At 37.5% G+C, this 20425-nt stretch overlaps 1 protein-coding gene across 1 annotated transcript in view; it reads right to left on the bottom strand.

Moving 5' to 3' along the window:
* Positions 1-3820: 3820 nt before the first annotated feature.
* Positions 3821-20425, bottom strand: part of NCOA6 (nuclear receptor coactivator 6) — a 49039-nt gene continuing 32434 nt past the window's right edge. Inside the window, exons 11-16 of the mRNA XM_034414011.3 lie at positions 16325-16446; positions 12017-15022; positions 9540-9593; positions 7900-7936; positions 6838-6986; positions 3821-4414 (exon numbers count right to left, since the gene is read on the bottom strand). Coding sequence (XP_034269902.1) covers positions 4368-4414; positions 6838-6986; positions 7900-7936; positions 9540-9593; positions 12017-15022; positions 16325-16446 — 3415 coding nt within the window. The 3' untranslated portion in view covers positions 3821-4367. The remainder of the gene's footprint in view (positions 4415-6837; positions 6987-7899; positions 7937-9539; positions 9594-12016; positions 15023-16324; positions 16447-20425) is intronic.

Here is a 20425-nt window from a genome sequence, read left to right as displayed (position 1 = left end):
GGTAAAATGAGAACCCAAATTGTTGGGGGCAATATGCTGACTTTGTAAACTGCTTAGAGAGGACTGTAAAGCGGTATGTAAGTCTAAGTGCTATTGCTATTAGGATAAGAAGGGTCAATTATATGAATATTTTATTAAATAATCTGGGTGATTTGGGCCTGCCTACCCTATATGACTCCCAAATCCTTCTCCCCCCCCCTCCACACCATTACAATAAGTTTCTCACCATATGGATTCTAGAAGCCCATCGTACCAGTGGTGGGTTCCTCCCGGTTCTGTCCGGTTCGGCCGAGCCAGTAGCGGTGACGATATGACGTCACCGAACCGGTTCCCCCCCCTGCCCTCCCCCCCACCCACGTTATTCTTACCTTTTATTTGGTCCCACCCCCAATCTATTGCTGCCTCCTGAGTCCCAGCTGATGACTAGAGGGGAAAAAACTGTTTAATCTCTTGCCGCGGGGCTTCAAAGGGCCGTCCTACAGCTGTGTACATCAGTGTTAAAAGCAAACAAATGAGTCGGGTCGTAAGTGCGAGGACTGGTCGTAAGTGCGAGGACCTTCCAGAAATGACTCTGACCAGCTAGCCATGCCCACCTAGTCACATGACCTCCATGCCACACCCACAAAATAAGCCACGCCCACAGAACCCGTAGTAAAAAAATTTAGAACCCACCCCTGCATCGTACCTTGCTAAAAACCATTTGTATTTCTTTTTGAAGTAATTGATGTTTACCGGCCTGGAAAAGGCCCACAAAACAATTTCTAAAGCTCTGAAGCTCATGGCTTCAGAGTCAAGAGATAAGGTCTTGAAAATTGGGACAATAACATCTTTTCTAAAATTGCTAGTCTATCAAAATCAGTTGAAGAACGTTGTGGAAAATCACAAAGAACCCAAAACAATATCCAGGAACCTGCAGTCTAATGACACTTGATCTCAGCCAGAAGATCCAAGTATATCTGATGGTCTCTTTCACCTTGGCTATATCAAAAATGCACTTTAATAACATGGGATTCGTGAGAGTATCCAGGCAGAAAGCAGGATCTGTGGCTCACGAAGAACATCACTGATGCACTGATGTAGTTGCCAACAAACGATCACCTTGTATGACCCTCCAGAATTTTGCAGGAAGGTTCTGCATATAAATGTACTACCAAGAGCCTTGGTAGTACAGTGGTCTAAAGCACCCTGTTATTAAGACCAGCTGCCTGCAATTACTGCAGGTTCGAATCTCGGCAGGCTCAAGGTTGACTCAGCCTTCCATCCTTTCTAAGGTAGGTAAATTGAGGACTCAGTTGTGGGGGCAATAAGCTGACTTTGTATAAATATACAAAACGATGAAGGCTATTGCTTAGCGCATTGTAAGCCGCCCTGAGTCTCCGGAGAAGGGCGGCATATAAATCAAATTAAAAAAAAAAATGAATGAAAGGTGGAATGGTTTAAGACGATGAGTGTCAAAACTCGATCACATCAGGTGATGTATCATGACTTATCGTGACATTTTTTGCATTTGCAAAGCTGGGATGGGCGTGGCTTGCACGTGATGCATCTGCCTGCGGGCCACCAGTTTCACAGGCCTGGTTTAGACTATTTGAATATCATAGAAGTCAAACACTTCAATTTTTGGCTGCCCAATCACCAAGTGACTTGATGTGGCTAACAGAGTTCAAAATATCAAAATAAGAATAAAAGCATGCCACACCATAACTCACATCCAATGTATTGAAATGGGCTCTCATGGCATTCTAACCCAGTACTTGGAGGAATGAATGAATCTGAACTTGTCACTTTCTCTTAGTCCAATCTACCTCACAAGTTTAATGTGTAGATAAAACGAAAGACTCTTCTGATCCCAAGTGTCCCAGATCTATTCCAAGCTTACTGTTAAGTGCTTCAAATTCAAAATATTTCTAATTCAAAATGTTTTGCCTTAATGCTTACTAGGTTTAGCTAATTACATTTGAGCAGCACAATAATTCATTTCTGCATGTAGTTACCCTATTAACTTCTAAACCATAGTACAGGAATAACAGCATTTCTGACAGATAACCACCTAGCTCAGGGGTGTCAGACTCAAGGCCCGGGGGCCAGATCCAGTCCATAGGGTACTTAGATCTGGCCTGTGGGGCCGCCCTGGAAACAGCAAAGGGGGCGCCTGTGGTGGCCCGAGTGCTCTGCCAGCAAAAACAGGCTCCAGAGCTTCGTTTTCAGCTGCTACGGCCTCCTGCAATCCTCTGCCAGTGAAAATAGAGCTTGGGAGGGCCACATGTTTTTACTGGCAGAGGGTTGCAGGAGGCTGTAGCAGTTGAAAACAGAGCTCGGAAGCCTGTTTTTGCTGGCAGAGCACTCAGCCCACCACAGGTGCCCCCTACAGGAGTGACATCGAGCTCGCCGTGCCCACCCTGGCCACGCCCACCCGTCCCCCAAGGTCAAACACACCTCTGATGCGGCCCTCAATGAAATCGAGTTTGACACCCCTGATCTAGCTTCTGTTTAAACACCATCGTCTCAAACAGTTTATTTCTTTGTTGAACATCTTTTACTATTGGTATTAAAATCAACCCAGTTTCTACTTTCATGTAATTTAATCTCATAGTTTCTTGGCTGGAAAAACTCTGAACCATTAGCTCCGGTCTTCTGCATTATAACTTTTCTAATAACTGAAAACAAATAACATATCTCCTGATACTTTCTCTTCTCCAGGCTAAACATACCATCTCTAGCTGATATTCATTATTTTTCTCCTTCATGTCTCTTTATAGCTCTTTTCTGGAACCAATCCAATGTATCATTTTCTTTCTTTAAATATAATGCCCAGAAATGGACACATTTACAATCAATTATGGCAAATCTATGACATATGTCAAAAGTGATATACCACAAAGTTTTGGGTGACACACTGGGATTCATAACATCCATCTTCTTCAATTCTCAAAAGCATGCTCCATGCTCTCACAATTTTCAGAAGCTGTGGAGGCTGCATGAGAATGGGATGTCCTCTTGTGTAGCCTTAGGACCCTTTGAAAAGTTCACACAATAATGAGGCATGCTTTCATGTGGTTTTTGGAGGCTGCAGAGGCCGTGAAGAGCCTTCTCTGAATCTGCTTCAAGAATGAAGGCCTTCTGTGACCCAGAACAGCCCTGGGTAAGCCACAGGGACCTGTCAACAGAAAAAGAACAGCACCTGAAAGTAAGCGGCACATGGCAGAACCTGGGAGTGCTGGACCGTTGGAACAATCACACCATTCCACAAAGCTTGCTCGCCTTGGGGAGCAGTGTGAACTTTTTGTGTGGCACCAATGGGGCTAGGGTTGGGATGGCCTTACTTTTGCTTCTGCAATATGATGGCAGTAAAAAGGACACAACTGCTTCAAATTATTTTGTGGTATGCTGTGGTATAATTGTAAAGATACTCGAAACTTTTGAGTTTAACAAGAGCAGATCAACTTTCTTTTAAGTGCGGTGTCCCCCATTGCCATACTATGCATTGGCCATACTGCAGAGTTTCCTGATTGTAAATATCTAGTCTTCTTCATGCAGAGGTAAAGACGTTTCTGTATAAATAGAGGAAGGACTAACTGTGGGAACCAATGCTTCCTCTTCTAAAAAAAAATCTATTTGATGATGTATTTCATCTTGCAAAGCATACGGGAGAGATGAGGATAATTTTTAGTGTTCTGCCCAGGTTTTCTTCAATGTTATAGTAGTAGCGACTGTGGATCAGAAACTGAAAGAAATGAAATGTTCCATGCTGTTCTGAAATTCCCCAATAACCTTACTTCCATGCAGAAGGATGTAGAGGCAAAATAATTTATCTATAAAATGAAGTATAAGTCAATGACATTTATTTAGAGCACTAGGATAATCCACATTTCACAAATCTTCCAATTTCATTTTGTTTCACTGGTCCTTTTCTACAACAAATACATCAAACCTACTATATAATAAAACTATTTACATTTCCAAGACTGGGTCATATACAACCCTTTCAATTGCTATTCACATACAGTACTTGACAAACAGCACAATACAATATTTTAATGTCTAAAAAATGACAACCCTGTACTCTATTTTGTCCTATGAAAAGTGAAAACACAAAAATAAATTTACAATTATGAGATTTTTTTTTACAACACACTAGATCTGATATGCTAAGCAAGACTTTACAAAACCAGAAAATTTAACAAATAGACTGTTATCTTCCCATTATTACACCTTTAGAGGAAAAGTTTGCATTTATTGGAAACATATAATAATAAAATTAATTTCTGTACAGAATTGTAATTTTTTTATATTTATCAAGAGATCAGAACTCTGAATTGCTAAGTAAAATTCACACATTTATACAGCTTGCATATCCATTCAGTAATTCATTTGGATTTTCTTCTTTTTGACTGCATAGCACCAGCGTTTGTTTCTGCAGGGGGGGAGATTAGTTTGAAAAAAATTATTCACAAATCATTTAAATATAAACATTTAAATAAAATAGATACAGGAAATCATTTTCTTCTTGGGGTAAAGAGTCCACCATGTTCTTTAAATAATTTATTTAAATCATTGAGTACAAGTCTATGCTAGAAACTTAAAATTTCATAAACAATGTTTTCCATCATAGCATTAAAAAAAAGAGCAGGAGCAAACAATTATATCTGGACAAATTATCAACATAATTTGAACATCCCAACCCTATGTGTGTTTATTCAGTAGCTTACTATAGCACTTATCAATAGCACTTAGACTTATATACCACTTTACAGTGCTCTCTAAGCAGTTTACAGAGTCAGCATATTGCCCCCAACAATATGCTGACTCTGTAAACTGCTTAGAGAGCACTGTAAAGTGGTATATAAATCTAAGTGCTATTGATAGAGTGCTCATTTTACCCACCTCGGAAAGATGGAAGGCTGAGTCAATCTTGAGCCTGGTGATATTTGAACTGCCATATTGCAGTCAGCCGGCAGTCATCAGAAGTAGCCTGCAGTATTGCCCTCTAACCACTCTGCCACCAAGGCTATGCTTAAATAGATCTAATACTACATGCATAGTACTGTTACAGAAAACAGCATTACCAATTTTTCAGATGAGATAGTTATACCAGGACTGTATTTCTTCCTAAACCTGCTGAAAATGTAGTTTTGAATAAAAGTTTCTTATACTTCAAAGCAATATTTCTATGTTATGATGGGCATAATGTTAATGAAAGAGGAAATGTATTGTGCAATGATGATTGGAAAATCTTTTCTTGGGTATCCCTTATTGGAGAATAGAACGTAATTTTATATCAAATGCCATATTTTATTTTCCATATGGGAATTGTAATATCTATTCATTTAAATCATGTTGTTTTTTAAAAACCCACATACTTCATTTTGTATGGGGAGAGAAGAGGAATAGTTCCCTTTGGGAATCTCATTTTCTGAAACAGCATACAGCTGTCCATCTCACAGATTAACATCTGAATATCTACGAATTGAACCTCTTGTTCAATTGAACCTATAGACTTATATTGGATATTATAGTTTGGTTTCAATACCCCAATACAGTTTAGGACCTGCCTATTATATATACAAGTGATTATAAGTAAACTTGAGAATTAAAATTAATTCAGACATTACACAAAGCAAGATTTACTGATAGAGATAACTTTTTTTGTGTATTAGAAACTATTTTAAGCCTTTTAATATCTAACAAAGATTTAGTGTAGGCACCCCTAGTAAAACTGTTGAAGTTTCAGTAACTTCCTAAATGAACAGACATAACCTCTACCAGTATAAAGTTAAACCAACCTTTTTTAAAAAGTAAGAGCATGCTTAGGATTTATGAACAGTTGTTTACAGATTCAAAATAATTAAGAGAGCAATAATGGCAGGTGCAGAAGTCTGGGCATCCTGCCAGTATGTCTTTCTAACACCTCCTTTGGCAAAATGTAACCATCTTCCAAACATTTAATACAGTCAAATTAAAGTCCTTGTATTTTTGCTTTTGGAATTCCCCCCCCCCCCTTTCTTGCAGAACTCTTCTAGTTCAAAAATATTAGCTCTCCTTGTACATATTGTGTGTTTTGGATTTCCTCCAGGATTTTCAATATTCTTTTTGAGGAACTTTGTCTTCACATAACTAACTGTGACAGTCAGTCTGGTGTAGTGATTAAGGCATGAGGCTAGACACTGGGAGATTGGGCATTCTTGTGCCTCTGTAGGCACAAAACCAACTGGGTGATCTTGGGCCAGTCACCCTCTCTCAGCTCAGAAGAAGTCGTCAATGGAAACCACTTCCAAAATCTTACCAAGAAAACTGCAGAAAGTTATCCAAAAAATCCACAGGAACCAGCACTGATTTAAAAACAAACAAACAATCTAATTGTAGGCATAACAAGTCCATCACTTTTGAGGGGCTCATTTCATCTTTACTCTAAAAATAAGAAGTACTGACTCAACTGAGTATCCAAATTTCTGCAATTATTTATGTTTTCTTCTTTGGAACCTAAATAAAAAGTGAGGAAAAAAGGCTATGCACAACTCTGTATCAACTGAGGGGTGTGCCACTCTTTGTTCATTTAGGGATTCTTTGAAAAATATAATTTGAACAGGATGTCTACATTTGTACAGGCAACTTTATCAAGCCATTTGCTTTGTCTGCAAGTGCTGCAGTTAACTCTGTAGAAGAGTCTAAACAACAGAAAGGAAAGCTAAAACTGGATATATCATATTCATTCACCTTTGTTCCCATTTCTAAAATTCAAATACTACGTATAAAATAAAATGTACCAAGCGCAATTGTTACCTCGCTTCTTTTTTTATTTCTATCTTTGCTTCTTTGCTCAAAGACTTCCTTCCCTACCTTTTGTAGTGCTGGATGCTGATGCTGGTCTTGATGACCTCTTGCGCTGACCATTCTCCATTGTCTCCTGTACTACTGCAGGTTCCTCTGTCCTTGAATTTCTTCTACTTGGAGTTTTAGATTTTTCACAGTTCTCCTTTGACTCATTACTGATAAAAGGGACATAATGGTTGTGTGTTTATAAACAATCCATGGCAAAAGAAAAGTGATATCTCTAAGCAAGACAGTATCAGCATTAACTTTTCAACTATAAATGTTTCTAGAAATGTTAATAGGTGATAACCAAAGATAGTACTCCGTATATTTCGTAAACCCCAGGCTAATATTCCAAGGTACTAAAGCACATAGTTTGCATTTGGGACAGAAAGTTAGATCTGGCAACCATTTCACTGCAGCAGAGTGAGACAAAACATACCGTATCTCTTGCCTTCCGAACAGAAAAATAATGTATAAAAGGATGGCCTTAAAGAGTTCGTTCTTTCTCAAGCATTAGGTTAAAGTACTTACTGGAGCCCAGTAGGTCTAAGTGCTGATGTATGGACGAGTTTTGTTTCTATAATGTTCAGAGTTTTTGATGGAGGTTTTATTGGTTTTTTTTAATGCTATTGTTGTTATAAAACTTACTGTTTATGGTACATAAAATGGGCAGCCAGATAATTCTTTTAACTAAAAATAAATAAAACAAAAAAGCACAGAAATTGGAGCTATGCTTTAATTCAGAGAAGGATTATCTGATTTACATTTAATTGCAAGACAAACTATATTAAGCTTTTTCATAAACAGTTCTTAGAGAAGTGTTACCACTTTCTACATGAATTATAGTCTATGCCAGTAAACAGGATATCTTTGGAATGCAAAATCCATTTCACATGCAAATATTTGTAAGAACCAAATCTTAATTTGCATTACCTTTCTGTCTAATATGGGGGTGGGGGAGCAAGACTAAACATAGCCAAAAACTAAAACAAAGCATCCTGCTTTTAAAGATATACAATAGACACATATTCACATAAACTTGCAGCAAAAAGATTTATTCTTTGCTTTTTGTAACTAATTACTTACGAAAGGCCAGTGATAATGGCAGGATTTGCTTCCAGATCTGAAAAGAAAAAAAAATTCCAATCTAAATTTGAAGTACATATATGTGTGTTTATGAATATGAAAATAATTTCTGGGATTACTATTTGAAATAAGTGATGGGCACAATATTTTGTTTTCCCCAAAATAAGACATCCCCTGATAATAAGCCCAATCAGGCTTCTGAGCGCATGGCAATAAGGCCAAGTGCTTATTTCAGGGTTCAAAAAAAATATAAGACAGGGTCTTATTTTCGGGGAAACACGGTAATAAATTTATAATATTCAGAAATATATATAAAACAGAATAGTCTTGCACAATAGGGATTCTGATCCAAAAATAAAGGCCTTTTCAAATTATAACAACTATAGTTAATTCACTGGATTTCAGAATCCTCCTCTACTTGATTACTTATAAGTTAACTGGATATTTAAACTGTGACCTTATAAACCTTTAATCAAAATGTGGTATTTTATTGTATATCTGTTAGAAAGTTTTTCCCCATTTCTGTCTGTCCTGCCCTGAATAACATATATTCATGAATTAAATTCCATTCCCAACCCACATTCTCAAGCTGTGCTTGTGTATGATGCTCTAGCTTCCTCAAGAATGCCTGTGCACAATGCTAATGTGTGCAACAAAATGATAAATTTTGTTAAATATTTCTAGGTCGGGGTCAGCTATGTTTTGAGCTATGTTCCTTCAGAATGTATCAAACTGATATTTGAAGCACCATAAAAGTATATTAATTCTCATATAATTCTTGCCCAGATAGTCTGCCTAGAAGAGAACATCATACCAATTCTCTTCAAGGTACAATAGCAGGTATCACCGTTCAACTTAATAAGACATTATTAAGGCCCAATTCTTGTAATTTATATACAATTCTTCTAATTGAGCTGGTATATTGGGTATGTCCAGTTTAATGAAAAGAACTATGGCTGACATGATAGCAGTGTTCCGATATCTCAGCAGTTGCCACAAAGAAGAGGGAGTCAAGCTATTCTCCAAAGCACTTGAGGGCAGGACGAGAAGCAATGGGTAGAAACTAATCAAGGAGAGAAACAACCTAGAACTAAGGAGACATTTTCTGACAGAACAATTAATGAGTGGAACAACTTGCCTCCAGAAATTGTGAATGCTCCAACACTGGAGGTTTTTAAGAAGAGATTGGATAACCATTTGTCTGAAATGGTATAGGGTTTCCTGCCTAAGCAAGGGGTTGGACTAGAAGACCTCCAAAGTCCCTTCCAACTCTGTTATTCTATTCTATCTATATAATGTACATACTACATAATTAATTATGTAGGGTGTACAAAATCCAAACTCACCAACATTGATTATATAAATTACATTAAATGTTCAAAATAATTGTCTTTTTGTTCTAAGCATTTCCTTTCTCATTTGATGCATGACCTTTGAGCATTCCTAAGAAAAATAACGTTTTCTATGAAAATAAATATACATTCAGGAAATAAATATAACATATTGTGACTAGCCTATGGTGCCTGACTTTTGGTATATCCTGTATATTATAATTATACACAGAGATACAAATTATAGTTATAATTACTTACACACACACAACTTCATGAAGCCTAACATCAGTTATCTAAAAAACATACCTGTTCTTTGAATAGCACTCTCTGGTGTTGCATTTAGAGTCTGACATGAAGATGCTAAAGCAAGGGAAAAAACTTAAAATCAATCTACCTTACAATCTTAAGAAACATTATCTATAAAATTCATTTAGACTATGCAAGGGAAGGAAAAGGAGATTTATTTTATGTGGCAAGATACAGTTGTTCCAAGAATGGAAATCCCTGAAACAAAAAATTTTGTTCTACAATGTTTTGGGAATACTATAAACCAGCTAGGAAAACTCTATAAAAATAATGTGCTAAATGTAAAGATCTCTTAATTATAAAGTGATGGCTAGTATATGAATTAATTGAATTTTGATACATTAAAAGTTACTTTGTTAACTTGAAATACTGATATATCTACCATACTGGTACATTTAAAATCTATAAAAATATTACTGCAAATTTCTATTTTTGTGTTTTTTTTATACATGTTCAACTGTATTGTTTATGACTGTATCCTTAGACATACCTTAGTTTCTGATAACTGCAAATTAGGAATAAAATCATCAAAAATATTATTTGTTTCACAGAGAAGATTTTGCCTTCTGTTCAACAGATAGCAACCCACATCTTCTTTTGGGAGAAGAAGGGGGAGAGGGCTCATATTCAGTGTTGACTTCTAGTGACTGCCTATAATTAATTTATAATGTACTTTTTGTTGTTGCGCCTTCAAATTAATGTTTAGTCCTGGCAACTGCCTTGATTAGACCCTGCAGTTTTCTTGGCAACATTTTCAGAAGTAGTTTGTCTTTGCTTCTTCGTAGGACTCAGAGAATTTCATGGTCTCCCACTTTCTGGTCTAATATCTTAACTGATGCAGCAAAATGGTTCTCAACCCATATCTCCTTCTGAAATTTTATAGCATTACAATGGCAAGTCAATGCTCTGATAGTTAGACGATAACCATCAGTGACATTGTACTCATCCAAGTTCTTTTTATGTATTCAACATTACTCTGCCAAAAAAAGTTCTCATTTTTAGAAAACTACATAGAGACATTTTAAGAGAACTAGTTTTATTTTTCCCTTTCATGAGCTCTTTTATCATTTTCTTTTGCTTTTTATTAAGGTACACTTAACTTTCTGCAATTATTTGAAAGATCATATCATATAAGAATTGAAAAAAGTATCCTTTCTTCTTCCACCAGCAACAATGTCCATTATATGAAATACTGCCAGAGATTTCAAAATCCAAGCCAATGCCATTAATCTTTAGACCACAACTTAATTCTCAAACAGTGCTATCCATTATTGCTCAGCCTGGGCTTATGCACCTGGCATCAGCTAACTAAATTTAAGGAGACTCATTTCAAAATATAGTTACAGAACTACAAAATAGGAAGGGAATTTGTAGACCACTGAGTTGAACTCCGGCTTAGTGCAAGAATCCGAAGTAAAGCATTGCAGGCAGATGGCTGCTTGGCTTTGGTTTGAGCATACCAGTGGTGGGTTGCTCCCGGTTCTGTCCAGTTCTATAGAACCGGTAGTAAAAACAGCGGGAGGCTCCGCCCACCTGCCACAATGTTATCATGGGTGATTTGCGCATGTGCATGCGCTCCCGCTGCGAACCGGTAGTAAAGGTAAGTAGAACCCACCCCTGGGGCATAATAAGTGAAAGGAGGCCTGTCATGTATCCCCAAATTTTATGTCAAGCTACTCTTGCAGTTAGGAGGCTTTTCCTAATATTCAACTGCAATCTTCAGGACTGCTTCCAATGCTTCCAATAAGATCTCATCAATTATGTATATATACCTGGATGTTTCTTATCCAAACCTTAATACAATAAATAAAGCGGGAAAGGACAGAAATTCACTGGAGAATTCACCAGTCCTTGTCTTTAACACACCCTATACTGCTGTAAATAAGTACAGCACAAGTACAGAATCATGCTTTTGGTAGGATAAGTAACACCAGAGTAGAAAACAAATTTTTACATCAATTCAGTTTTCTGTCAGCTGAAGGACTGGTGCATGGCACCAACGCAGTCATTTGACTGAATCCCAAACTAAAATTCTTTCAATTCTTTCAGGTTATTCTTCATTTGTATGGATTTTTCAATATTTATTAGTAGGTTTCACCTGATATCAAAGATAAGAAACAAAATACGATATGTAAAATATTTTCCCCAAATTCACTGTAATTGTGCTGCTTTTTAAATAATCCAGACAAATATCATTGCAGGGCTAGCATTAATATTATGAACTTTCCATTTTGGAGCATTAGTATGCCTGAAGGTTTTTAAACCAGGGATTTAAGCAATATTTCATCTGAACTATACATTTTTCATAAAATATCCTCCCCTGCCAATTTTTCCAAAGTTTCAGGTCTGACATATGCAAACACAAGTCTCTTCCAAATGTTTCTAGCTAAAAACTCCTGTATGAAGAATATCAAGCAAATGCATTATATTTGTTTATTTTGGCAAGAAAGGCTTGCCAAAGTACATTGGATACGTACCCATATTATGTGGCAATTCATGGTGGGCTTCCACTTTCTCATCTTCGGATGCAATCCCAACCTGTTCATCTGCTATACTACCAGGGTTGCCATTAGTACTCTGAATTGAAGATATGATTTCAGACATCACTGGAGTGGTTACTACTGAGAGCACAGTAGTAGTAGGAGTGCCACCTGGTAAACTTAACGATACTAATGCAGGAACAGTAGCAGTATTACTAACATTTGAATTACTAGTTCCACAAGTGCTGTGTTTCAAAAGAGTGGAAGCCGGAGCTGCCACAACATTGTCTTCTACTTCTAAGGACTGTTCTGCCTCCATGCTGCTAGGAACTGAAGCATCTTGTTCCTGGTACTCTATTTCTCCCTCCACAGCATATTGTTCTTCCCCGTTATCAAAAACATCGGCTTTTTGGCATGCTTTTGTTAGCAAAATCTGACTAATTCTGTCCACCTTGCCCTTTCCTTTAGCATTTGAAACCGGACTTCGCCGGTTGCTGGAAGACCCAGGGCTATGTGCACGAGATGGAGAAACCCCAGCAGCGGACTGCGAGGCCGTTTCTGTGGATGGGTCAGCAGAGGCACACGTTTGAGAATTCATCTCCTCTAAACTGAAATCTTTATTTAAGTGACCGGGAGGATGTGAAGAAGCGCTTGAAGGAATAGTTGAGGAAGGAGAAGGAAGCGGAGTCGTTGTTGTTAATGAATTAATAACCAATGGTCGATTTGTTGACATACTTGTGACGGCAGTATTAGTTGAAGAGCCAGGTGTAGAAGGCCCAGATGAAAACTTTATATTCTGGGATAAATGTAAAGGACCAACAACTGTAACAGGCTGAGATATTAAACTAGAATTGGAAGTAATTGGGGTTGCAGGAAGTGTATTTGTTTGAGAACCTTTCATAACCTGAATGATTGAGGAAGAATTTATAAACACTGGAGTAATAAACTGAGGTCGAGCATTAGCTTGAACTGCTGTCTGTTCTTCAGATGTCAGAACTTTATTACCAACATTAGGCATGGTGACAACAGTAGACATTAACGTGGGCTGCATATGAGAGGGCAATGATGCTGAAGTGTTAGATGATGTAATGGGATTGGAAGTTACAAATACTGTTATCTGATTGGGTGAGATTGATGTAGAAAGAGAAGTAGAACTAATAGGTCTCTGTACCGCTGGAGACATATTTTGAGAAACATTTGAATTTATGTCTCCCAACTCTTGTTGTACTGGAGTTGAACAAGATTCTGTATTTGCAGGTAAATTTAGAGAACAAATGGGGTCTTTATTAGAAGAGGAATCTTGTGGAGGAGGGGGTATGCCAGAAACCTTTTTAAATTCATCTGCACAAGTTACTGTGGGAAGCACCTCAAGGCCAGGGAGCCCAGAAGGCTTGATAGTAACATTAGGGGCTCCAGAATTATCAAGAAGTTGACTTAAGGATGTTGGTGCTTCACGCATAGCTGGAGATAAAATAGTGTTATTTTCTTCTAGATTGGGAAGCTTAGAAGATTCTGTGAGAGGCACTTCTCTTTTCTGTTGCTCTTCACGTACCAATATTTTGATTTCTTGACTGGGAACTTTTAATTCAATGTTCTGCTGATCTTTGTTCACTGGAATAACCTGCATATTTTGGCATATACCATCTTGAGGAACGTTGAAGCTTTCCTTGTTATCTTCTGAAATACCAGCCATAACAGATACAGGAATTGCAGGGCTCTGAGCAGCTAACATACCATTATTTTGAAAACTTCCAGGCATAGCTGTTTGCAAAGGTGGGCCAACCATAATATTTCTCTGTAAGTCCATGTTCTGCATAAGGGTGGAATTCTGCTGAGAAGTCAAAGCTAATTTAGCTGCTTTTGAATTTTGCCTTCCAGGACTTGGTGTGGTTTTCCTGCTGGATCCAGGACTAGATCTTCTACTGTTACTTGGACTGGCTCGCTTTGCCCCACTTACATTTGTTTGTTTTCCTGGATTGATAGCCATTGGATCCAACTTGTGGGTCTGGGGGGAAACAAAACTGGATTGGCTGTTCATTGTGAGATTTGAAGGTGCTTGGCCAATGGCCTTCAGAGTGGTTGGATTAAGACCCTGTTGATCAAATCCTCTGTTAAGATTAGGTCTGGGGGGCAAAGGAATATTAATCTGAGGAGGAAAAAGACCAGCAATAGAAGCATTGAGCCTCTCTGGAGATAAACTTATTTCTGATGGTTCTGTACTTGGTGGGCGATTATTGGGAGTCTGAGGATAATAAGGTCTTGGACTTGCCCTGTTTGGTGTTTTAGGTCTTGACATTTGTGATGTAGTAGCAATATTTTGAAAATGATGTGAATGTGGGCCTGGAAGAGAATTAGACTGCTGTTGAGGACTTGTTCCTTGGGGAGTTGACATCTGAGGCGGTCCAGGTTTTGGCCCTGCCATCATTATCTGGTTTTGTGAAACTATTAAATGGGGTGCTATAGTGTTTTGAGGACCTGAAACTGATGGAGCTTCAGGTCCATTTCCTTCAGTAACAGCTGAAACTGATGAAACATCTCCCAGTGGAGAGGTGGTAGGGTTCTGTGAATTATCAGAGTAAACCATCTTCCGTGTATTGTTCACTAGAGCTGGATTGTTTGACATTGGAATTCTTTGCTTATCAGGAGATGGAGGCACTATACCAGGACCTTGCAGACTAACCATAACTGGCATGTTGCCTCCCTGCTGCATTGCCATTCTTTGTGTTTCTACATTTAGAGAGCCCCTAGACTGATGGACACTTTGGGAAACAGGAAGCCTGACTGATTTAGAGTCTTGCTGCATCATGAGCATCATCATCATCTGTTGTTGTTGTTGTTGCTGCTGCTGCTGCTGCTGCTGCTGTGACTGTGTCTGTTGAGATGTGAGTGGTGGCTGCTGCTGTTGCTGCTGCTGCTGCTGCTGTTGCTGCTGCTGACCATGTTGCAAAAGCTGAGGAGGAATTTGCTGAAGTGATCGTTGTTCAATTGACTGAGATGGGTAGCCTGTAAATGAAACAGCAATCATTTATCAAAATATACAAACTGCTGTCAAAATCAGTCTCTCTGTTGCAGCATATAACATTTTAAAATAATAATCCCGGGTTAGGCAGGAAGACAAGAAGTTATCTAAATGCAAATCTCTTGCATTTAAACTGGCAGGAAAGATAATTAATAAACAGAACATTAGGTTTAAATGAAGAATGGAGAGAAGCTAGCTGTGGATCCTTCTCCCTCCCCCAGTATCTCTGGATTGAATTAGGACTGATGCTATTTAAATTATTTGAACAGAAAGAAAAACCCCTAAGTTCACCAAACCTGTCATTTATTTATGATGAAAAAAAGTATGAATGCAGAGACCTCTAAAAGATTTCTGTCCATATGAACTAATCAACAGAAAGATAAATGAGGCTCAATGTAAAGAAATGCAAGTAAAGGCAATATCCCAACTTTTTACATACTACGTACTGACCAATAAGGTGCAACTGATTAGTGGCTAACAAGGAAAGTTTTCAAAGTCACCGCAAATAGCTCAATGAAAAACATTGTGTTGTTATATGTCAAAATGAAACTGGCAAATATTCAGTGAGACAGTAGGTAATTACTGTTAAAATTATACATAGCTTCTAATGTAACAACATTAGGAATACAACTGGTCTTACTATGATGATTTGAAAAAGACTAAGAAAAGTAATTAAGATAATGAAGCAGCTGGAGCATGCCTTGAAACTTTGTGGTGCTGTTTAGAAGAAACTACTAAAGGATGTCAGAAGGAAAATAATAAACATTTATTAAAATATGCATAATATTAATAATTTTTTCTCACTTTTTCTCATTCTATCACTATTGAAATAAGGAGTTAACCAATTACTTTAATTAGCACCTAAGTCAGAAAAGTTTGGAGAAAATATTTCTGTACTTGAGGCATATCCAACCTACAGAATATGTTACTATGTGAACAGTTATTGACCAAAAAAGTGTTAGACAGATCCTCAGAAAGTGGTAGCCTATAGGTTAATAATGAATGTTGACTGTAAGAATTTATTTTTCAAATATCGTTACCTTATTCCAGCCAATATTTTTTTTGAATTATCAGTTGTTTATGAGGGACCATAATACTGGATGAAAATGTTTATTTTCTACTTGTTTATGGACCCTTTTCCTGTGCTCCTAATAAAGAACAACATTTGATCCAGTGTCTAAAAGCCTTTGAAATAACAGGGAAATAATATTTAGGATCTTTGAAACATTGCAAAATATATTACTGAATATACCAAATGTATTTGTTATAAAAATATATTTTATTACCTGTTGGCCTATTTGTGAAGTCCGAAAGTTTATGTCCACTGTTATCCAAATTTATACCTTGCTCTCCTGGCAATGGTGGCTGCTCCACTTCTTCAAGGCCAACTGGGCGTGATTCTGAAGCACTAAGGACAGAAACATGCATGACTAATGCAAATATAATACTTATCTTAACTTTATGAATACATTCTATGTTCATCAATATTGAAATATATCTTTTTAAACCTTAGCAAGAGCCAATTTGGTGTAATGGCTTCAGGCGCAAGGCTACAAACCAGGAGATCATGAGTTCTAGTCCCATCTTAGGCATGAAGCCAACTGGTGACTTAGGCCAATCACTCTTTCTCAGCCCTAGGAAGAAGGAAATGGCATTTCTGAAAATCTTGCCAAGAAACTGTAGGGACTAGTTCAGGCAGTTGCCAGAAGTCAATATTAATTTGAAGGCACAACAATAAAAAAGTACATCATAAATTAATTATAATTGATTTCTTATTAGATTCGGGAAATCTCATCTTTGCCTAGCTTGTTAATACAATTTAGCATATTCTCTTCATAACTTTGGTTCATTCAACGTAAGATTGCAAAAGTAATTTTTCACATGCTTCCCTTAAACTTCCACTACATTATTTCTTCTTCAAACCAAATTCCCTTTCTCCTAATTAACACAGCATACATACCACTACGAGAGCCAGTTTGGTATAGTGATTAAGGCATCAGGCTAAAACCCATGAGACCATGAATTCTAGTCCTGCTTTGGGCAAGAAGCCAGTTGGGTGATCTTTAATCAATCTCTCTCAGTCCTAAGAAGAAGACAATGAAAAGCCACTTCCAAAAAACCTTGCCAAGAAAAATCTAGAGACTAGTCCAGGAAATTGCCAGGAGTGGCTAAAAGTACAAAATAAAAATGAACGAACAAAACAAAGCAAAGGCCACCCTATATATTAGGGTAGACAAATCATTTTATGTACAGTTCATGCTGTTTTTGTTTCTTGGTGACAAAAGTCAATAGGCAGGACACTGTCATTGTTTCTTCTGAGTGGGTGAGGATGACATCTATTTCTGAGCTGCTTTAGTTACTGCTATACCTTATAGCAAGTCTTCCACAAGAGGTCACTAGGGGTTTTATAAGAGCTCATGACTGAAAAAAAAATAAACATTATTTTTTGAACTTTCAGCACCTTATAATGCTAGCACTTAAAGTGGTGGCCATTCTTACATGCCACAATTTTCAGCTGGCACTTTGCTGTTGTTTTAAATGTTGTAAAACATGGATTGCATAGAATAGATGTGAATTGCACTGTAAAATCTTCATATTTTTTGCTATTTTTACATTGAGATTCCTTTCAAAGATTACTCTGGAGTAAAAAAGTTGAGAAAGACTACTTTATAGCTATACTTTGACATTTGAGGCCAGGCATAGTTTTACTGTCAGAATGTTTACTGAGCAAATACGAGTCACACTCACATGTGCACGTACACACACCACACACAGACTTGTCTCCCGGTAGTCTTGCTCAGCGTAATGATAAATGATGTAGGAAGAATTGTTGTTTTAGTGCATTTGCATCCTGTCTTTTTTTTTCTATCAGAAACACAAGATGGCATACTTGGAGATACCAGCTGCCCAGGTACTAGTGAGACCTAGTTCATCTTAGATTCTGTAGGGTGGCTGCTTCAAGCAGTCTGATTATTCTGCATTTTGTAATGGCAAAATGGCAGTAGTCCTTTCATTGATGAGATAATTATATTTCTAAAAAGCTCTACTGGAAGTCAATTCACAACTATAATTGAGCCTGGAATTACAGCTGTAAGTCATAGAGGTCATTAGGTGGATCACCATCTGACCACACCAAATTTTACAATTTTTTGCAGTTGTTTAAGTGAATGCAGCACTCATGAAATAAACCTGTTTTAAGCAAATGGACAAGGTTTTTGCCAGAAACCAGAAGTAAACACTGGTTTCCATTAAAAAAAATACTGAAAATCAAGTTATGTGGCCAATAGTCTGAATGAAGGCCGGTTGTCAGGTGCCCAGATAGTGATCACATGACTGTGGGATGGGGAGGGACAATAGTCAGAACTTTAAAATTAGGTCATAAGCACCTCAGGGGAGGTCTGTCATAACTTTGAACAGTCGTTAAATGATTGGTCGTAGGTTGAGGACCACATGTAGTGGGTTTTGAATCCTATCACTACAATACAATAGGAACCATTAACACTTCATCCTTTCTTCAAACTTCTTCTTTAAAGTTTAATAACCCATTCCTTCCTTCCAGCTGCTTGCATACCAAACTTAGTCCTCTTTTGTATGCATTTATGTTTATTTTCTCTATTCTGACTAAATAGAACATCTTATGCATATTCTATATATAAATTTATGCTAAAATTCTATAATTAAGATAAATCTTAAATCACAATATTATTTTCTAATTAATAATCCCATGATTGGAACTATAATGGTACAGCCTCACATTTGTTAATTCACTTATAGCTAATAAATGGATTGATCATAATATTATGAACATATGATCGTTTTATTAGGGGATTTTTATTTTCTTTCTTTCTTACCAGGCTACTCGAAATCAGATAAGATGAAGTTCTTGTTGATAAATGCCCTGGAATAGTATTTAGATTAATATGACATTAAATTTCTCTTTAAAAATCAGGTATGGAGTCTGGGCATGCTCTTGCTTTCATGAAAATTGCTGGAGACATAAGAAATGCTAGTGAGTAGAATATATTAACTGTGATCTTTTTTGAACAGAGGTCATTTAACAGTAGTTACTCGTTTTTTGTGAGTTATTAGATAGATTATGCAATGCATTATATGAGAGACTATCTGTGAAGCATGTTCTAAAATTTAAATTACTCCAAAATAAAACCATCAAGTTAACAACTGTGACCAGCTAAATCCTGGCTGGAATCATTTTAGTATTCAGTTACTAAAACTCTCATTTAAAAAGGCTCATTGAACAGCACAAACTGGTAAGTATACTGTAGATATTTTACTGAGGAACCTAAAGAATCACTTTGATGCTTCTGTGTGTATTACACCAGATTAAAATCTACAATTCTATGTAGTAAACCAATTGAATTTAATGGAATTTTTGAATAAATGTATATCGGAATGTGCCTTGAATTATTTTGTTCTTCTTACTGTAATCAGTACACCAGAGTGTTTAATTAGCCCATGCAGATAGAGGATTTACTTGTATCTACTGGTGCTTTTCCACTAAAAGAATGAATGCTTCTTTATTGCTTGTTACATTTATTTGTTGCTTATCTCATCATGGGGCTACTCTAGGTGCTTACAATAAAAATGAAGGAAAATGAAAATGAACAGAAGTAAAATAATAGAACAATAAATAAACACTGACAAAGGAATACAATGAGAATAAATACATCAATATAATAAGAAAAAAAAATGGATGGATGGAGGGCAGAGAGCAAGGGGTGGGGAAGGTGGAATCTGCTATCAATCTAGCAGTCACCTCCAGTGTGGAATTCCTCATTTGGTCCCCAGGCCAACTGGGAAAGCCATGTCGTCAGGCTCTTGTGGAAAGATAAGAGGGTTGGGGCTGATCTTATCTTAGAAGGTAAGATGTTCCAAAGGGCAAGTGCTGCAGCAGGGAAGGCTCTTCTGGATCCAAAGTAGTCCCTTTCTGCTGATACAAGTAGGACAGTCTCTTGTCCTAGCAGGATGAGGCAGTTCATTAGACAGCCTGGACTGCCATAACCACTTGGAAGCAGCCTGGTAGCCAGTGAAGTTTGCAAGAGAAAAGATGTAATAAGGATCATCCTATGGGACTCAAAGACTGCTCTCACTGCTGCACTTTGCAGCAGATGAAGCTTCCAAATGGACTTCAAGGGTAGCCCCATGTAGAGCGCACTGCAGTAGTCCAGGTGAGAGATGAACATGGCTTGAATAACTGAGCACAGATAATTATGATCTAGGAAAGGCCGCAACTGGTACAAAAACTAGAGCTGTGCTAAAACTCTCCTGGTCACTCCTGTCACCTGCTCTTTGAGCAGAAGACGTGAGTCCAGAACTCCTAGGTTGCGAATTGGGTCAGAATAGGTTAGTGCAACCCCATCCAAACTAAG

This window comes from Pantherophis guttatus, chromosome 3 (assembly GCF_059756535.1).
Source record: "Pantherophis guttatus breed Tessera chromosome 3, ASM5975653v1, whole genome shotgun sequence".
NCBI classification, from domain to species: Eukaryota; Metazoa; Chordata; class Lepidosauria; order Squamata; family Colubridae; genus Pantherophis; species Pantherophis guttatus.
The sequence above is the reverse complement of the archived record's forward strand: the minus strand, read 5'-3'. Positions and strand labels throughout refer to the sequence as shown.